The sequence below is a fragment of the Neovison vison genome, chromosome X (assembly GCF_020171115.1).
Source record: "Neovison vison isolate M4711 chromosome X, ASM_NN_V1, whole genome shotgun sequence".
Classification (NCBI taxonomy): Eukaryota; Metazoa; Chordata; class Mammalia; order Carnivora; family Mustelidae; genus Neogale; species Neogale vison.
In genome coordinates, this window is record NC_058105.1 from 71,410,541 (window position 1) to 71,428,656 (window position 18,116).

The window sequence follows — 18,116 nt, forward strand, 5'->3', positions numbered from 1 at the left end:
CTGTTTTCCAAAGTGGCTGCACTATTTTATGTTGTCATCAGTAGTACATGAGGCTCTGATGTCCCCCCTACCTCCATCCCGATACTTGTATTATCTGACTTTTTTTTTCTTTCTAGCCATTCTAGTGAGTACAGAGTGATGTCCCATTGCAGTTTTGATTTCCTAATGAATGACTTTCCGGACAACTAATGATGTTGAGCATCTTTTCATATGTTTATTGGCCATGTGTATATCTTCTTTGGAGAAATGTGTGTTCAGACTCTTTGCCCAATTTTTAATTGGGTTATTTGTCTTTCTGTTACTAAGTCATACGTCCTTTACATATTTTAGGTACAAGTCCTTGATCAGATTCATTACTTGAAAATATTTTCTCCCATTCTGTGAGTTGTCTTTTCCCTTTCTTGATAGTGTCTTTTGGAGCACAAATTATTAAAAAGATTTTATTTATTTATTGGACAGAGATAGACACAGTAAGAGAGGGGACATAAGCAAGGGGAGTGGGAAAGGAAGAAGCAGGCTTCCCGCCAAGCAGGGAGCCTGATGTGGGGCTCAATCCCAGGACCCTGGGATCGTGACCTGAGCCAAAGGCAGATGCTTAATGACTGAGCTGCCCAGGCACCCCGAAGCATAAATTGTTTAATTTTTATGAAGTAAAATGTATTTTTTTTGTTGCTTATGCTTTTGGTATCATATGTAAAAATCCACTGCCAGATTCAGAATTATGAACATTTATTCCTATGTTTTCTTCTGAAAAGTTTTATACTTCTATCTCCCATATTTAGGTCTTTGATCTATTTTGAGTGAATTTTTGTATGTGGTATGAAGTAAGAGTCTGACCTCATTCTTTTCCATGTGGCTATCCAGTCATTTCAGCACCATTTTTTTTAATAGTCTTTCCACATTGGATAGTCTTTGCCTCCTTGTGGAAAATTAGTTGATCATAGACACATCGTTTTATTTCTGGATTGTCAGTTCTGTCCCATTGATATGCATGTCTGTCCTTATGCCAGTACCACACTGTCTTAATTATCATTGCTTTGTAGTAAGTTTTGAAATCAGGAAGTGTTAGTCCTCCAAATTTGTTCTTTTTTCAAGATCATTTTGGCTATTCTGGGTTCCTTGAATTTCCATATGAATTTTAGGATCGGCCTGACAATTTCTGAAAAAAGAAAAAAGCCAGCTGGGATTCTGATAGGGATTGTGTTGAATCTGTAGATCATTTTGGGGAGTATTGCCATCTTAACAAAGTTAAGTCTTTTAATCTATGAACATGGAATATTTTTCCATTTATTTACATCTTTAATTTTTCAGTGATGTTTTATAATTTTCATTGTACAAGTCCGGCACATCTTTTAATTTATTCCTAGGTATTTTATTGTTTCTAATGCTATTGTGAATGGAATTGTTTTCTTAATCTTATTTTCAGTTTGCTCATTGCTATTTTATAGAACTAGAGTTGATTTTTTATATTGATCTTAAACGTGTTTATTTGTTCTAATGGTATTTTACTGAATTCCCTAGGAATCATATTTACAAGATCACATTTTACTATTTATTTTCTGTCTTGATGTCTTTTATCTTGCCTAATTTCTTTGACTAGAACTCTCAGTGCAATATTGAATAGCAGTGGTGAAAGTGGGCATTCTTTTTTGTTCTATCTTAGAGGGAGAGTCCAGTCTTTCACTAGTAAGTGTGTTGTTAGCTGTGGGTTTTCCAGAGATGCCCTTTATCAGATTGAGGCAGTTCCCTTCTGGTTTGTTAATTGTTTTTATCATGAAAGGATATTGGATTCTGTCAAATGGTTTTCTGCTTCTGGAGAACATCATGTAGTTTTTGTTTCTTATTTTATTGATATGGTATCTTGCATTCATTGATTTCCACTTGTTAAGGCAACCTTGCATTTCTGGGTAGATCCCACTTGGGCATATTGCATAATTATTTTCTTTGCTGCTGAGTTCAATTTACTAGTATTTTGTTGGGAATTTTTGAGTTTATATTCCTAAGAGATACTTGTCTGTAATTTTCTTTATTTGTGATATCTTTGGGTTTTGGTATCACAGTACTACTGGCCCCATAGAATGAGTCATGAGTGTTCCATCCCCTTCTATTTTTTAAAAGATTTATTTATTTACTGTAGAGAGGGGGAAGTGGACGAGTTAGGGGAGGAGTAGAGGGAGAGAAACTCAAGCTGAGCATGTTCCAGCTTGTGCTGAGCATGGAACTGGACATGGGGCTCCATCGCATGACCCTGAGAGCATGATCTGAGCCAAAATTAAGAGTTGGACACAACCAACTGAGCCACCCAGGTACCCCCATTCTCTTCTATTTTTAAAAGAATTTGTGAGAATTAGTATTAATTCTTTGTTCGGTACAGTCCAGTGGTGAAGCTGTTTAGTCCTGGCTTTTCTTTTTCTATAGTTTTAAAAACTATTTAAATTGCTGTATTCATTGGGGCACCTCGGTGGCTCAGTCAATTAAGAGTCTGCCTTTGACTACTGGGTATTTACCCCAAAGATACAGATGTAGTGAAAAGAAGGGCCATCTGTACCCCAATGTTCATGCAGCAATGGCCATGTCGCTAAACTGTGGAAATAACCAAGATGCCCTTCAATGGATGAATGGATAAGGAAGATGTGGTCCATATACACTATGGAGTATTATGCCTCCATCAGAAAGAATGAATACCCAACTTTTGTATCAACATGGACGGGACTGGAAGAGATTATGCTGAGTGAAATAAGAGAGTCAGTTATCATATGGTTTCACTTATTTGTGGAGCATAAGAAATAGCAGGGAGGACATGGGGAGATGGAGAGGAGAAGGGAGTTGAGGGAAATTGGAGGGGGAGATGAACCGTGAGAGACTCTGGACTCTGAAAAACAATCTGAGGGTTTGTTTTTTTTTTAAATCTGAGGGTTCTGAAGGGGCGGGGGTGGGAAGTTGGGCCAGCCTGTGGTGGGTATTGTGGAGGGCATGTATTGCATGGAGCACTGGGTGTGGTGCATAAACAATGAATTCTAGTATACTGAAAAGTCATTAAAAAATAAAAAAATTTTTAAAAAAGAGCCTGCCTTTAGCTCAGGTCGTGATCCCAGGGTCCTGGGATCAAGCCCTACATTGGGCTTCCTGCAGGAGTGAGCCTGCTTCTCCCTCTCCCTCTGCTGCTCCCCCTGCTTATGTGCACTCATGCATTCTCTCTGTCTCTCTCCCTCTCAAATAAATAAATAAATAATCTTTTTAAAAAATAAATTACTTTATTCATTATAGGTTTGTTTAGATTGTCTATTTCTTCTTGAGTCCATTTCAGTAGTTTTTCTTTCTAGGAAACTGTCCATTTCAACTTATTGACATACGGTTATTCATAGCAGTCCTATGTAATCCTTTTTATTTCTCTGAGGTTGGTAATGATGTTTCCTTTTTCACTTCTGATTCTAGAAATGAGGCTTCTAAAGACTAGTCAGTTTGTTGATCTTTTCAAAGAATTAGCTTCTGATTTCATTAATTTTTTCTATTGTTTTCCTATTCTCGATTCATTTCCACTCCAGTCTTTATTATTCTCTACCTTCTACTTGTTTGAGTTATTTTGGTCTTAACTAAGGTAGAAGATTAGATTACTGATTTGAAGTGTTTCCCCTTTCTTTCTTTCTTTTTTTTTTTTTGTTTCCCCTTTCTTAATGTAGGTGCTTATAGATACAAATTTTCCTGTAGGTACTACTGTAACTGTGTCCCATTTGTTTTGGTGTATTGCATCCTCATTTTTATTCATTTCAAAATATTTTCTAATTTCTCTTTTGATTTATTTTTTGACCCACTGATTGTTTAAAGATACATTTATTTTATGTATATTTGTACATTTCCCAATTTTTTTTCTGTTATTAATTTTTTAAAAGATTTTATTTATTTGACAGAGAGAGATCACAAGTAGATGGAGAGGCAGGCAGAGAGAGAGAGAGAGGGAAGCAGGCTCCCCGCTGAGCAGAGAGCCCAATGTGGGACTCGATCCCAGGACCCTGAGATCATGACCTGAGCCAAAGGCAGCAGCTTAACCCACTGAGCCACCCAGGCGCCCCTCTGTTACTAATTTTTTAAAAGATTTTATTTATTTGACACACAGAGATCACAAGCAGACAGAGAGGCATATGGGGGTTGGGGGAAGCAGACTCACCACCGAGCAAAGAGCCCAATGTGGGGCTCGATCCCAGGACCCTGAGATCATGACCTGAGCCAAAGGCAGAGGCGCCCCCTTTTATTAATTTTTAATTTCATATGATCACAGAACATACTTTGCATTATTTTATACTTTGAAATTTACTGAGGTTTGTTTTATGACCTAGAGCATAGTCTGTACTTGAGAAGAACATATATTCTGCTGCTCTTTGGGAGCGATGTTCTATAGATGTCTGTTAGGTCTAGTTGGCTTACAGTATTTTCATTTTTTTTCCTTACTGATTTTCTATCTAGTTGTTTTACATATAACTCATTTTTTTGAAGTTGAAGAACACCCAACTATCAATAATTGCATTAAATATAAATGGTCTAAATCAGGCACTTTCTTAAAGTTCTAATAGTGAGTATTTTAGGCTAGCAGGTCTTGGACACAACTGCTCAATTCTGCCATTGTCACAGGAGTACATGGACCATATTTAAACAAAGGACATAATTGTGTTCAAATAAAACTATATTTGGATAACAGTCAGCCTGCCCACAGATTGTAGTTTGCTCACCCCTGGTCTAAACACACTGATTAAAGATGAAGTATGTCATACTGGATAAAAAATCAAGACCCAACTACGTGTTGTCTACCAAAAAACCCCACTTCAATATGGAGACATAGATAGGTCAGAAATAAAAGGAATTGAAAAGGGTACACTATACAAACATTAAGAAAAGGAACGCTGGAATAGCTATATTAATAGCAAGCAAAAAGCAGTTTAGAGCAAGCAACATTACTCAGGATAAAGATAAACATAATGAAAAAGTGATCAATTAAAAATGACAACATAACTATTTGAAATTTGTGATGTACCTAACAACAGAGCTTCAAAACACATGAAGCGAAAACTGATAGAAATGGAAGGTGGAATAGGAAAATCCATAACTACAGTTGGAGACTTCAATACTCATTTTTCAGTAGTCAATAGAACCAAGTCAATAGATACTCAGTAACGATGAAGAAGACATGAACAGCACTCTCAACCAACTTGATCTAGTTGACATCTAGAGAATACTCAATCCTACAATAGCAGAATACATTTCCTTTTTTAAAAAGCACACTGAACATTCATCACAGTAGTCCATGTTCTGAATCATAAAACAAACTTCAAAAAATGTAAAAGTATTGAAATTATACAAAGTACTTCTCTGACCGTAATGGAATTAAATTATAAAATTATAATACAGAGCCATCTGTAAAATCTCCAAATATTTGGAAATTAAACAACCCACTTTTCAATAATCTAATGGGTTCAAGAACAAGTCACAAAAGGAAATCAGGAATAGTTTGAGTGGAATGAAAATGAAAGTACACATATAAAAATTGAGAAGATATGGGGGGAGGGATTGGCTGGCTCAGTTCTGGACATTGGGCAAGGTAATGTGCTATGGTGAGTGGTGTGAATTGTGTAAGACTGCTGATTCACAGACCTGTAACCCTGAAGCAAATAATACATTATATGTTAATAGAAATAAATAAAAGAAAAAAAATTGAGAAGATACAGCTAAAGCAGTGTTCCGACAAAAATTTATTGCATTAGATAGAGAGCTCAGATAATCTAAGGCTTCACCCTAAGAAACTAGAAAAAAATAGCAAATTAAACCCAATTGAGTGGAACAAAAGAAATAAGACCAGAAATCAATAAAATTTAAAACAGGTGCCTGGCTGGTTCATTTGCTCAGCGTGCAACTCTTGATCTTGGGGCTGTGAGTTTGAGTCCCACATTGGGTTTAAAGGTTACTTAAAAATAAATCTTAAAAATAAAAACAAAATACATTAAATTAAAAACAATGAAATCAAGAGCTATGTTGTTGTTGTTGTTTTGAGAAGATCAGTATAATTGAGAAACCCCTACCTAGGCAGATAGATACAAATTAACAATGTCAAGAATGAAAATAGAGACATCACTATAGATCCTGCAGACATTTAAAAAGATGATTAACAACTGTTATGATCAGCCTTATGCCTATGACTTTGCCAGCTTTTTATGAAGTGGACAAATTCCTTGAAAGCCACAAACTAACAAAGCTCCTTCAAGGAGAAATAGATAATCTGAATAGTCTTATACCCATTGAATTTGTAGTTTAAAATCTTAGAGAAAACTCCAGTAGGGAATTCTATCAAACATTTAAAGACATAATACCAGCTTTATACAGACACTTTAAGAAAGAAGAGGGCATACTTCCCGGCTCATTTTATGAGCTCATTTTTACTGATATCAATACCAGACAAAATACGAGAAAAGAAAGCTATGGACCAATATTCCTCATGAAAATACCTGCAGAAATCCTCAACAAAATATTAGCAAGTTAAATTTAGTAAAATTTGAAAAGGATAAGAGACCATAACTATGTGCGGTTTGTCCTAGGTTCAACATTGTAGACTCAAATTACCGTATCAACAGTTATGTGAAAAGATTGAACATCCATTTATGATTTTTTTAAAAAACCCTGAGCAAACCAAGAAAAGTAGGGAAGTTTCTCAGCCTGATACAGGGCATCTACAAAGATAAAACTACAGCTAATATCAAGTTTACTGACGAAAGGCTGAATGCTTTCCCTCTAAGGGCAGGAACAAGTCAAGGTTGTCTGCTCTCATTTCTGTTCAGCATCTTCATAGAAGTCTTAGCCAGTGCAATGAGCCAAGCAAAAGAAGGGAAAAAAGACATAGAGTGAAAAAGAAGAAATAAAACCCCTTCTATTTGCAGATGACATGATTGTCTACATAGAAAATCCCAAACAATCTACAGAAAAGTTACTGTGATTAGTAAATGAATTTGGCAAGTTATAGAATATAAGGCCAGATATCCAAAAATCTATTATATTTCTGTGTACTAGCAATGACATTCAAGAATAGGCAGTAACAATCAATAGTGATAGAAATCAAAATAGTTGTTAACTCTACTAAGGTGATATTGACTTGAAAAGGAGCATCAATGTTGGAAGTGTTCTGTATCATGAGATACAGGGTAGTGGTTACATGGTTTAAACATATATGAAAATTCAACAAGCTGCTTCTTTAAGATTAACGGGTTTTATTCAGTTTATTGTATGTGTGCTATACCTCAAAACTTTTTTTAGGGGCACCTGGGTGGCTCAGTTGGTTAAACGTCTACCTTCGGCTCCAGTCGTGATCCCAGGGTCCTGGGATTGAGTCCCACATTGGGCTCCCTGCTCAGCAGGGAGTCGTCTTCTCCCTTTCGCTCTGCCTCTCCCCCCAGCTTGTGCTCTCTTGCTTACACTCTCTCTCTCTCTCTCTCTCTCTCTCATATAAATAAATAAAATATTTTAAAAAGAAAAAAAACTTTTTAAAAAAGTTCAGTCTAACCAGGATGAATTAAAACCATCTCACATTCTGTGGTATATGCCATCTGATAAAACTTTCTTCCCATGGTGATACCCCAAAAATACTATTTATTGACTAAAGGAAATAATTTGGAAACACTTTTTTACTTTGCTTAAAATAAAACCACAGTTAGCTTATACAACATTCCATCTTTTGGTTAACACAGTCATTAAAGTGAGGCAGATAAACATTGGATCTAGATTAGATAGTAGCAGGACTTTTTCAGGCTATTTAGGAACATTATGGCAATAATTTCAGGAAATGTAGGCAATGCTACTGAATGCGTTAGAGGGTGCTCAAAGTGTTGATGAATTTATAATGTATTTAATGATTTAAAATGTAAAAATATATTTAATGATTTAAATTTATAATGTCTTTAATGATATAAAATGTAAAAATGTATCTAATGATTTAAAAATAAAATGTCTATATACAGAAGCTAGGACAACCTTCAATTTGTAAGTAGAATTAATTTTCCTCAACAGAAAAGTCTCCCCAGAAGAGAGGTTAGAATAGAATAATAAAATATAATCACAGAGGATGTTGCATTTTTGCCTCCCTCTTAGGGGACTTCTCAAGTGATCCATGTGAGACATTGCTTCTGCTGTATGAGTTTGAAGTTAAAGCCAAAATGAATGATCCATTCCTTGACAGCTTCCTGGAATCAGTGTGGGAACTGCCTCATTTGGAAAGTAAAACATTTGAAATAATTGCATGTAAGTGCTATATTTATGTTTTTGGAAGACTGTTACCCATTTAGATTGTACTACTTTTTTTCTTCTCTCTGTCCTTCATTCTTTACCTTCAGGTGGAATATAATGTTTTCTCATAGCACTTTGTTTCTCCTTCTCTAATGGCATTCCTGAAATGTCATGTATTATAGTCCTTAATGCATCTATCTTTTTCTTTATATGATACTATAAGCTCCTTAGGGTCGTGAAGAATAATTGCTTATATTTGTTGTTCTTAGACACCTGAGTAAAGTGCATTACTTATAATGCACTACTCTATAATGCACTACCATGCCTACTCTAGGTGTGGAATTGAATTACATAACTACGCAAAAGGGGGAGCTTGAACCTTGGAAAGCTGGTTTTACTCAGCTAGATAGAAATGACCATCAACTGTTTAACTAATCAAAGATGATATAATCTTAGCAATTTATTAAAGTGTACAAAGAGGGGTATCCTTGGCTGGTTCAGTCAGTAGATCACGAAACTTGGTGTAGAGATTACTTAAAGTCTTTTAAAAAATAAAGTGTACAAAGAAATACTGGTAATATTCTTTAGTACAATTACCACTCTCAAATTTCTGGATGGGCTGTAAGTAAGTAGTATTTGGGGTCCCAGAACCTATATGGGGATATGCTGCAGGAAATGGCCTAATTATTTTTCCTTTTTTCTCCGCCTTCCCTCCTGGGGAGCCTGTGTGGTTAATAAAGGTATTAGGCACAAAGGTCACATTTGCCTTTCCTTATCTCGTAAGACAAAATTCCTAGAGACAAGGAGCAGCTGGTCTATACTTTATGGATATGTAATGGTGACCACTTCTTATATAATGGATCTCCAATTAGAAACCTGGTAAATGCATTTGGAAGTTTTAGGGTTTCTTATCTCTGACACTCACTCTCATGTCAACTGTTTCCTGTTTTTAGTATTAGACTAAAACAATATATTGTAGTATAAATCTGTTTTTTTTTTAATTTTTTATTTCTTTTCAGTGTAACAGTATTCATTGTTTTTGCACCACACCCAGTGCTCCATGTAATCCATGCCCTCTCTAATACCCACCACCTGGTTCCCCCAACCTCCCACCCCCCGCCCCTTCAAAACTCTCAGGTTGTTTTTCAGAGTCTGTTTGATTATTGCCCTTTTACTGATCTGCTTTTTGTTTCCACCTTTGTGTGCCCCTCCTTGACTCTGGCTCATTAGATTATCGCTTTACCTGTATGACTGTGAGCAGGATCACAGAAACAGTAGGTTCTCTGTTGATGTTTGCTAAAGAGAAGATTACCCTGGTGGCCCTATCACGTTTTTTTACCCAGAATCTATAAGCTGTCTCTGAAAACCAGCATGGACTCCCGATTTCATAAAATGCGTTTTTGGGGGGTTTTGTCCGTTGGTTGGTTGGTTTGTGTTAATCTGTTCCAGGCCAGTTTCATTAGAGCAAGTTGTAGCCTGGGATGAAAACTGATAGATAAGGTACTCAACAGCCTTTTTTCTTTCCTTCCTATAGCATTAGCAGTGGAAATGCCTGCACACTATCCTTCCATTGCTCTGAAGGCCTTGAAAAGGGCCTTACTGCTTTACAAAAAGAAAGAATCCATTGATGTGTTGAAATACAGGTTAGTAAATGTAACTTAACACCAAATCTAGGCTTTTTGATAACCAAAAGGTATCAAGCTTATGGGTTTGATAACCCATAAGTCATCAGTCAGACTAAACTGGTCCAACTTAAAAGATGATCGGGGAACTCCTTTAACTCCTGAACTAAAAAACCCTCAAAACAGCTCCATATTTAGAGTTATAATATAGACCAAGAATTATTTAGGTATGTCAGGGAGTCTGGATTTCTCAAAAGAGGATAAAAAAAGGGGCAAAGTTGCTTCTTTGTGTGAGACTATATATATGATAAAATTACTAAGTACCTTTCAGAGATTAATATAACAACCACCAATGTACCCACCACCCAAATTTAACATTTAAATTTAACATTAACATTAAATGTTAACATTTTGCGATATTTGCCCCAGGTGTTTTTTCTAAGCACCTTTCTTTAAGGACTAACCAGTGCTCTGCATCATAATACAAAATATTATTTATTAGAGATTTTATGTTTTCTATGCCTAAATGTGGGGGAAATGATGTGTGATTTTTCTATGAAAAACTTTATTACAATCTTTCTTTTCTGAGACATGAGAGACAGTTCTCCTGGAATTATTCCCAGTTTAAATCCCAATTCCCTTGCCCGTTTCGGGATGTAATGAGATGCTTTAAAATGTCTATAGATTGAACCAGCTCATAAAATATAATAAACAGCTACAACTCCTTAGTGCAGGAAACTAAAAAAAGGTGAAAGACAACCATAGGCATAATAAAAAGGAGGATTGGTCAGCCCCTTTTATAGCTTCAAAAATCTGTCTTCTGAGGTTGGAGGCCAGATAAAAATGAGGGAAGAACAGAAGTGTTTTGAAGCTCGTAGTCTGGGATGAGATCCAGATTTTACTTATCTTAGCCATGATGCCAGTGATTTATTTCCTTATGGGATGAGTTTTCTCTTTTTGATTTCAGCAAATGTATGCACAACTTGATTAACCTCTTAGTGCCAGATGGGGTGCCAGATTCGGAACTGTGTCCCCTGGAAGAAGTTTGGGGTCATTTTGAAGATGCTCTGAGCGTCATTATCCTTACCGTAAGTCAACCAGTGATACTAAACTATTCTTTAAAATTAAAACTGCCTTCTGTTTTAGAAATGACATAGAATAGTGCTTTCTGATGTGAGTTTTAGGGTAAATAAATTCATATTACAATATACTTACACACTATAAAATTTCCCTGTGTTTATGAGCTGTAAAGAGTTAAAAGTAGAAAATTTCTGATACAGCTCTACTATGGATTAAATGAAAATAGCAGTACCACCTGGAATTTTTAATTATTTTGTGTTTTCAAAACCTGGTAGAATTGTTACTTCCACTGTGATGATAGTAACCCTTTGAAAAATCTTATTGTTATTCTTTCCATTTCTTTAAGGCAGGTAATAGAGTAGAAGGAACATGGAGGACCTGTATTTTTGTCCCTTCTCTGCAGTTTTTTTTTTAATTTTCAGCACAGGTTTATTCAGTGATTTTTAAATTAGCTTCACTGAGGTGTAATTTATATACATTTGTATATGTACCATTTGGTGATTTTAGTAAGTTTATAGAGTTAATGCAACTATCACCACCGTCCAGTTTTAGAATATTTCCATTACCCCAAAGTTTCTTCTCACCTATTTGTTATTAGTCCCTGTTCCCACCTTAAGGCCCAGGCAACCACAGATCTGCTACTCTGCCAATTTTCTCTTTCTGGACACTTCATGTGAATGAAACCACGCAGCGTGTGATCTCTTGTGTCTAGTTTCTTTCAATTTAGCATAATATTTTTGAGGCTCATCCATGTAGCAGGTATCAGTATTTTAATCCTTCCTATGTTATTATATTCTACTGAATGGATACATCACATTTTCTTTATCTACTCACTAGTTGGTAGTCATTTGAGTTGGTTTTACTTTTTAGCTATTACGAATAATACTGCTATGATATTTGTATACCAGTCTTTGTGGACATATGTTTTCAGTACTCTTGAATATATGAATTTCTGGGTCATTTGGTAACTTTATATTTAACTTTCTGAGAAGCTACAATCTGTTTTCCAAAGTGGTTACACTATTTTACATCCCTACCAGTGGTGTATGAAGGTTCTAATTTCCACACTTCCTCATCAACAGAATAATGTCTATCTTTTTCATTATAGTCATTTTAGTGAGGGTGTAGTGGTAGCTCATTGTGGTTTTGATTTGTATTTTCTTGATGGCAAATGGTGTTTATAATTTTTTATGTGTTTGTTGACCTTTTCTATGCCGCCTTTGGGAAAATGTCCATTCAATTATTTTCCCATTTTAAAAATTGGGTTCTTGTTGAGTTGTAGGATTTATTTATATATTCTAGGTATAAATCATTTATCAGATATGCTGTTTGTAAGTAGTTTCCCCCTGTCTCTGACTTGTCATTTCATTTTCTTAATGACATAACTTAAAAAGCAAAAGTTCTAAGTTTTGGTGAAGGTTAATTTATCAATTTTCTTTATGGTTCATGTTTTGGTCATGATAAGAAATCCTTGCCTATCTCAGATCTTGAAAGATTTTCCCCAGTGTTTTCTTATAGAAGTTTTTATGCTTTTATCTCTTACATATAGGTTTATGATCCCATTTTTAGTTGTTTTGTTTATGGTGTAAGGTAGGGTCCTTCTGTGCCATTTGACTTTGGTTTTCTCATTTGTAAAATGGAAATAACACCTGCTCTGACTCCCACACTGAGGTTTTATGGATCAATTAAAATAGTAATTTGTGTTGTAAACTTTACAGCTTATACACATGTAAGGTGGTATTGTTATTATAAGGGAGCTATAAAATATTAAGGTTAAGTGGCTTGCTTAAAGTCTCACAGGAAGTCATTATTTGAGTCCATGTTAATAACTGAGGATCCTGACTCTGCTTTGGGCTCAATTGCCTCTTCCCGTAAAAATATGTGCAAACCACAGCAGATGGTGGAACAGTGTAGCAGGGTGACAACCTGGTACAAACTTGCATTGACTTCAAAAACCTAGAATTCTCCTGGAGCTATGTAATTATGGCCTGTGTGAATTTAAGTTTAAAAAAATAAGCATTGAGAATTTTGGATATATATATATATATATATTTTTTTTTTACTTTCTTTTGGGGAGAAGAGAAAGTTCTATTTCTAAGCCATGAGCCTCATCTGGACCTTCAGATGTGTTTGCCATGGTAACTAATACAAACTAAAATTAAATTGTACTGTAAATCCAAATTGATCCATTTCCATAGTCTCTATATAAGGCCTAAACCACTCAGAGCAATTTTTTTTTACACTTTTATTCTATCATTACTGTTCCATCTCCCTGGATCTTGGGTTTTCTGCTACAGAGCTCAGTGTTTTTCTACTTTTTTGACAAGTCTCACATCCATTATTGCTCATCCCCTGAAACATGGTGGGATAGTTCACTTTTTTAATGTAGAGATTAATTTAATAATCCTGTTGGCTTCTTATATATGTTGCTTTTTCCTCTTTGATTGAATATGTTATGTATCTCCTTTGTTTTAAATTCTTGGGAGAAAATTCAGCCCTTGTTTGACTTTTGTAATGACCAGTCACTCATTATTTATTGAGCAGTTAGTGATTATTGAGCATTACTAAGTGACTCCATACTGTGGTAAAATGGCTCTTGCACAGATATAAAACCTCATGTCTCACAGTATTGTGCTTTACATTGTTCAAAGGATTCTTTTTTTAAAGATTTTATTTTATTTTATTTTATTTTATTTTATTTTATTTTATTTGACAGAGAGAGAGGGATTACAAGTAGGCAGAGAGGCAGGCAGGGAGAGAGGGGAAACAGGCTCCCTGCTGAGCAGAGAGCCTGATGCGGGCCGATGCTGGGCATGATCCCAGGACCCTGAGTCAGGACCTGAGCCGAAGGCAAAGGCTTAACCCACTGAGCCACTCAGGCGCCCCTAAAGGATTCTTGTATCCGTTATTTCATATGATCCCTGCCCCCTCCCCAGCATTTCTGTGAAATAGAGTGCTGTACTATTATTCTTGACAAGTCCTTTCAAATGAGGAAATTTTTAAGTTTTAGAAAAGTCAGATTACCCTGTTGGTGGCACTAGTGGTGAGCATAGCTGCCTTTCAAAAAAGTCGAGTCACCACTTTGCCTAAGTTCATATGGCTAATGAATGAGAGACAGGACTAGAACTCAGGTCATCTGACTGTACTTCCAGAGCTCTTTCCTCCAGAACACATATCTTCTTTACCTGTTCTTGCTAGGCTTCAGTTCAAAGGAGAGGCTCAACTTGGCATTCAGAAGCTATTGCCAATGAAAAAGCAGGAAGGATGATTTAATATGCTTAAACAGGCAAGCCTATCTTTAGGTTCATATTCTAGATTATTTTAAAGAGGAAATGGATTGCTCTGGTTTATCTTTTCTTAAATTATGTTGTGTTAGTCACCATACAGTACATCATTAGTTTTTTTTTAAAAGATTTTTTAATTTATTTGACAGATCACAAATAGGCAGAGAGAGGGGGAAGCAGGCTCCCTGCTGAGCAGAGAGCCCCATGTGGGGCTTGATCCCAGGACCCTGAGATCATGACCTGAGCCGAAGGCAGAGGCTTAACCCACTGAGCCACCCAGGTGCCCCACATCATTAGTTTTTGATGTAGTGTTCCAGGGTTCATTATGTATAATACCCAGGGTTCCATGCAATATGTGCCCTCCTTAATTAAAATTCTGTTTTGAAATAATTGTAGATTCACATGCAGTTGTAAGAAGTAATACAAGAAATCTTATGTATGTTTTACCCAGTTTTCCCCAATGGTAACATTTTATATAAAACAATATCACAATCAGGATGTTGACATTATTATAGTCCAGACACAGAACTTTTCTATCACAAGGATACCTCATGTTGCCCTTCTATAATTCCCACCCACTTCTTTCCCACCCCAGCCCCTCCTTAATCCATGGCAACAACTAACCTGTCATTAATTTCTATAATTCTGTCATTTCCATAATCTGTAGATTGAATCATACAGTATCTAATTTTTGAGATTTGGAATTATATAGTATATAACCTTTTGAGACTGGCTTTTTTTCAGTCACAAGAATTCTCTGGAGATTCATCAAGTTACCAGTTGCTGCATGTATCAATATGTCATTGTTTTTATTTCTCAGTAGTATTCCCTGGTATGGATGAACTGGTACCACAGTTCACTTAACCATTCACCTGTTGAAGGACATCTGGGTTGTTTCTAGTGGGGGCTATGACAAATAAAGCTGCTGTAAACATTTGTGTACAGGTTTTTGTGTGAACATGAGTCTTTGTTTCTCTGGGATAGTACCTAAGAAGGCAGTTGCTGGTTCATACGGTAATTGCATGTTTAGATTTTAAAGAAACTGCCAAACTGTTTTCCAGAGCATCTGTAACATTTTACACTCTTGCTCAAAGTGTGTGAATAATCCAGAATCTCCACATCCTTGTCAGTATTTGATGTTATCACTATTGTTTTATTTTAGCCATTCTGAGAAGTGTGTCATAATTTAGTGTGGTTTTAACTTGCATTTCCCTAACAGCTAATGATGTTAGATGGACCGTCCTGTCACGTGCTTATTTGCTGTCTGTATATCCTCTCTGGTGAAATGTCTGCTCCTACCTTTTGTCCATTTTGTAATTGGATTGTTTTGCTTGTTTACTGTTAAGTTTTGAGAGTTCTTTATAGTATAGATACTAATCTGATACATGGTTTGAAAATATTTTCTCACAGTCCCAGCTTGTCTTACTCATCAACTTACAAGGTCGTTCACAGAACAAATTTTTAATTTGCCCATTTCATCAACTTCGTCTTACTGATCCTACTTTTGGTGTCAAGTCCATTGTAGAACTCCTTGCCTCACTACATCCCCAAGACTTTTTCCTATTCCCTTGGGGCTTTTTTTTAAGTTTTTATGGTTTTCTGTTTTATATTTAAGTTTATGATACATTTTAAGTTAATTTTTATATGAGGTATGAGATTTAGGTTACAGTTCATTTTGTCTATTCATGTCTCTTGTTCTAGAACCATTTTCTTGACAAGGCTGTCTTTCCTCCATTAAATTGCTTTTGTACTTTTAACAGAAATCAGTTGGGCATATTCATGTGAGTCTGTTGCTGGGTTCTCTGTTCTGTTCTCTATGTGTCTATCCCTCTGCCAATATCACACAGTCCTGATTACTCTAACTATGTAATAAGTCTTTTTTAAAAGATTTTATTTATTTATTTGACAGAGATTACAAGTAGGCAGAGAGGCAGGCAGAGAGAGAGAGAGGAGGAAGCAGGCTTCCCGCTGAGCAGAGCCCGATGTGGGGCTTGATCCCAGGACCTTGGGATCATGAGCTGAGCCGGAGGCAGAGGCTTTAACCCACTGAGCCACCCAGGTGCCCCAGTAAGTCTTAAAACCAGGTAGAGTGATTCTACCCACTTTATTCTTCTGCAAAATTGTTTTAGATGTTCTAGTTCCTTTGCCTTTACATGTGTATTTTTTTAAAGATTTTTTATTTATTTATTTGACAGAGAGAGATTACAAGTAGGCAGAGAGGCAGGCAGAGAGAGAGAGGAGGAAGCAGGCTCCCTGCTGAGCAGAGAGCCCGATGCGGGACTCGATCCCAGGACCCTGGGATCATGACCTGAGCCGAAGGCAGCGGCTTAACCCACTGAGCCACCCAGGCGCCCCTACATATGTATTTTTTTAAAGATTTTATTTATTTGACAGACAGAGATTACAAGTAGACAGAGAGAGAGGGACGGGGAAGCAGGCTCCCTGCTGAGCAGAGAGCCTGATGCCGGGCTCGATCCCAGGACCCTGAGATCATGACCTGAGCCGTAGGCAGAGGCTTTAATCCACTGAGCCACCCAGGCGCCCCTACATATGTATTTTAGAATAATCTTGTCTATGTCCACAAATTTTGGAGGGGGGGGATTTTGATAGCAATTGTGTTGAACAGCATTTGTTTCCTAGGACTGCCAAAACAAATGACCACAAACTGCTTATAACAGAAACTTATTCTCTCACAGTTCTGGAAGCTAGAAGTCTGAAATCAAGGTGTTGGCAAGGTTTTCTTTGAAGTCTCTACGGGGGAGGATCCTTCCTTGTCTCTTCTCAGCTTCTAGTGGTTGCTGACAATGTTTGGTATTCCTTGGCTTATAGATTCATCACTGCAATTTCTGTCTCTGTCATCACATGGAATTCTTCTTACATGTCTCTTGTTTTTCTTCTCTCGTTATCTGGACACCAGCCATTATTGGGTTAAGGGTCCATCCTACTCCAGTGTGATCTCATCTTAACTTAATTACATCTGCAATGACCATGTTTCCAAATATGGTCACATTCTGAGGTTCTAGAAAGAACATGAATTTTGGGGGCGCCTGGGTGGCTCAGTGGGTTAAGCCGCTGCCTTCGGCTCAGGTCATGATCTCAGGATCCTGGGATCGAGCCCCGCATCAGGCTCTCTGCTCAGCAGGGAAGCCTGCTTCCTCCTCTCTCTCTCTCTCTGCCTGCCTCTCTGCCTACTTGTAATCTCTCTCTGTCAAATAAATAAATAAAATCTTTAAAAAAAAAAAGAACATGAATTTTGAGGGACACAATCCAATCCAGTGCAGTATATATCAAGAATTGACATCTTTAGGGCGCCTGGGTGGCTCAGTGGGTTAAGCCGCTGCCTTCGGCTCAGGTCATGATCTCAGGGTCCTGGGATCGAGGCCCACATCGGGCTCTCTGCTCAGCAGGGAGCCTGCTTCCTCCTCTCTCTCTGCCTGCCTCTCTGCCTGCTTGTGATCTCGCTCTGTCAAATAAATAAATAAAATCTTTAAAAAAAAAAAAAAAGAATTGACATCTTTAGTTATATCCAAATGAAAAAGAATTGGTGTCTTTCTTATATTGAATCTCCTAATTGATGAACAGAGTATGTCTTTTTATTTAGATTTTTTTATCTCTTTCATTAGCACTATGTACTTTTCAACATACAAGTCCTATACATGTTTTGTTAGATTTATACCTAAGTATTTCAGGTTTTTTGAGTGATTGTAAATGATGTGCATGTGTTAATTTCTAATATAGTCAACTCTTAAAAACATGGAACTTAGCGGTACCAGCCATCACACAGTCAAAAATCTATGTATAATGTTTGACTCCTCAAAAACTTAACTATTAATAGCCTACTATTGATGGGAAGACTTACCAATAACATAGT

General features: G+C 36.7%; 1 protein-coding gene across 1 annotated transcript in view; it reads left to right on the top strand.

Annotated features, from left to right (window-relative positions):
- The window catches only part of TEX11 (testis expressed 11), a 335,773-nt gene that overhangs the window by 296,101 nt on the left and 21,556 nt on the right, over positions 1-18,116 (top strand). Inside the window, exons 25-27 of the mRNA XM_044234723.1 lie at positions 8,125-8,274; positions 9,794-9,902; positions 10,849-10,969. Coding sequence (XP_044090658.1) covers positions 8,125-8,274; positions 9,794-9,902; positions 10,849-10,969 — 380 coding nt within the window. The remainder of the gene's footprint in view (positions 1-8,124; positions 8,275-9,793; positions 9,903-10,848; positions 10,970-18,116) is intronic.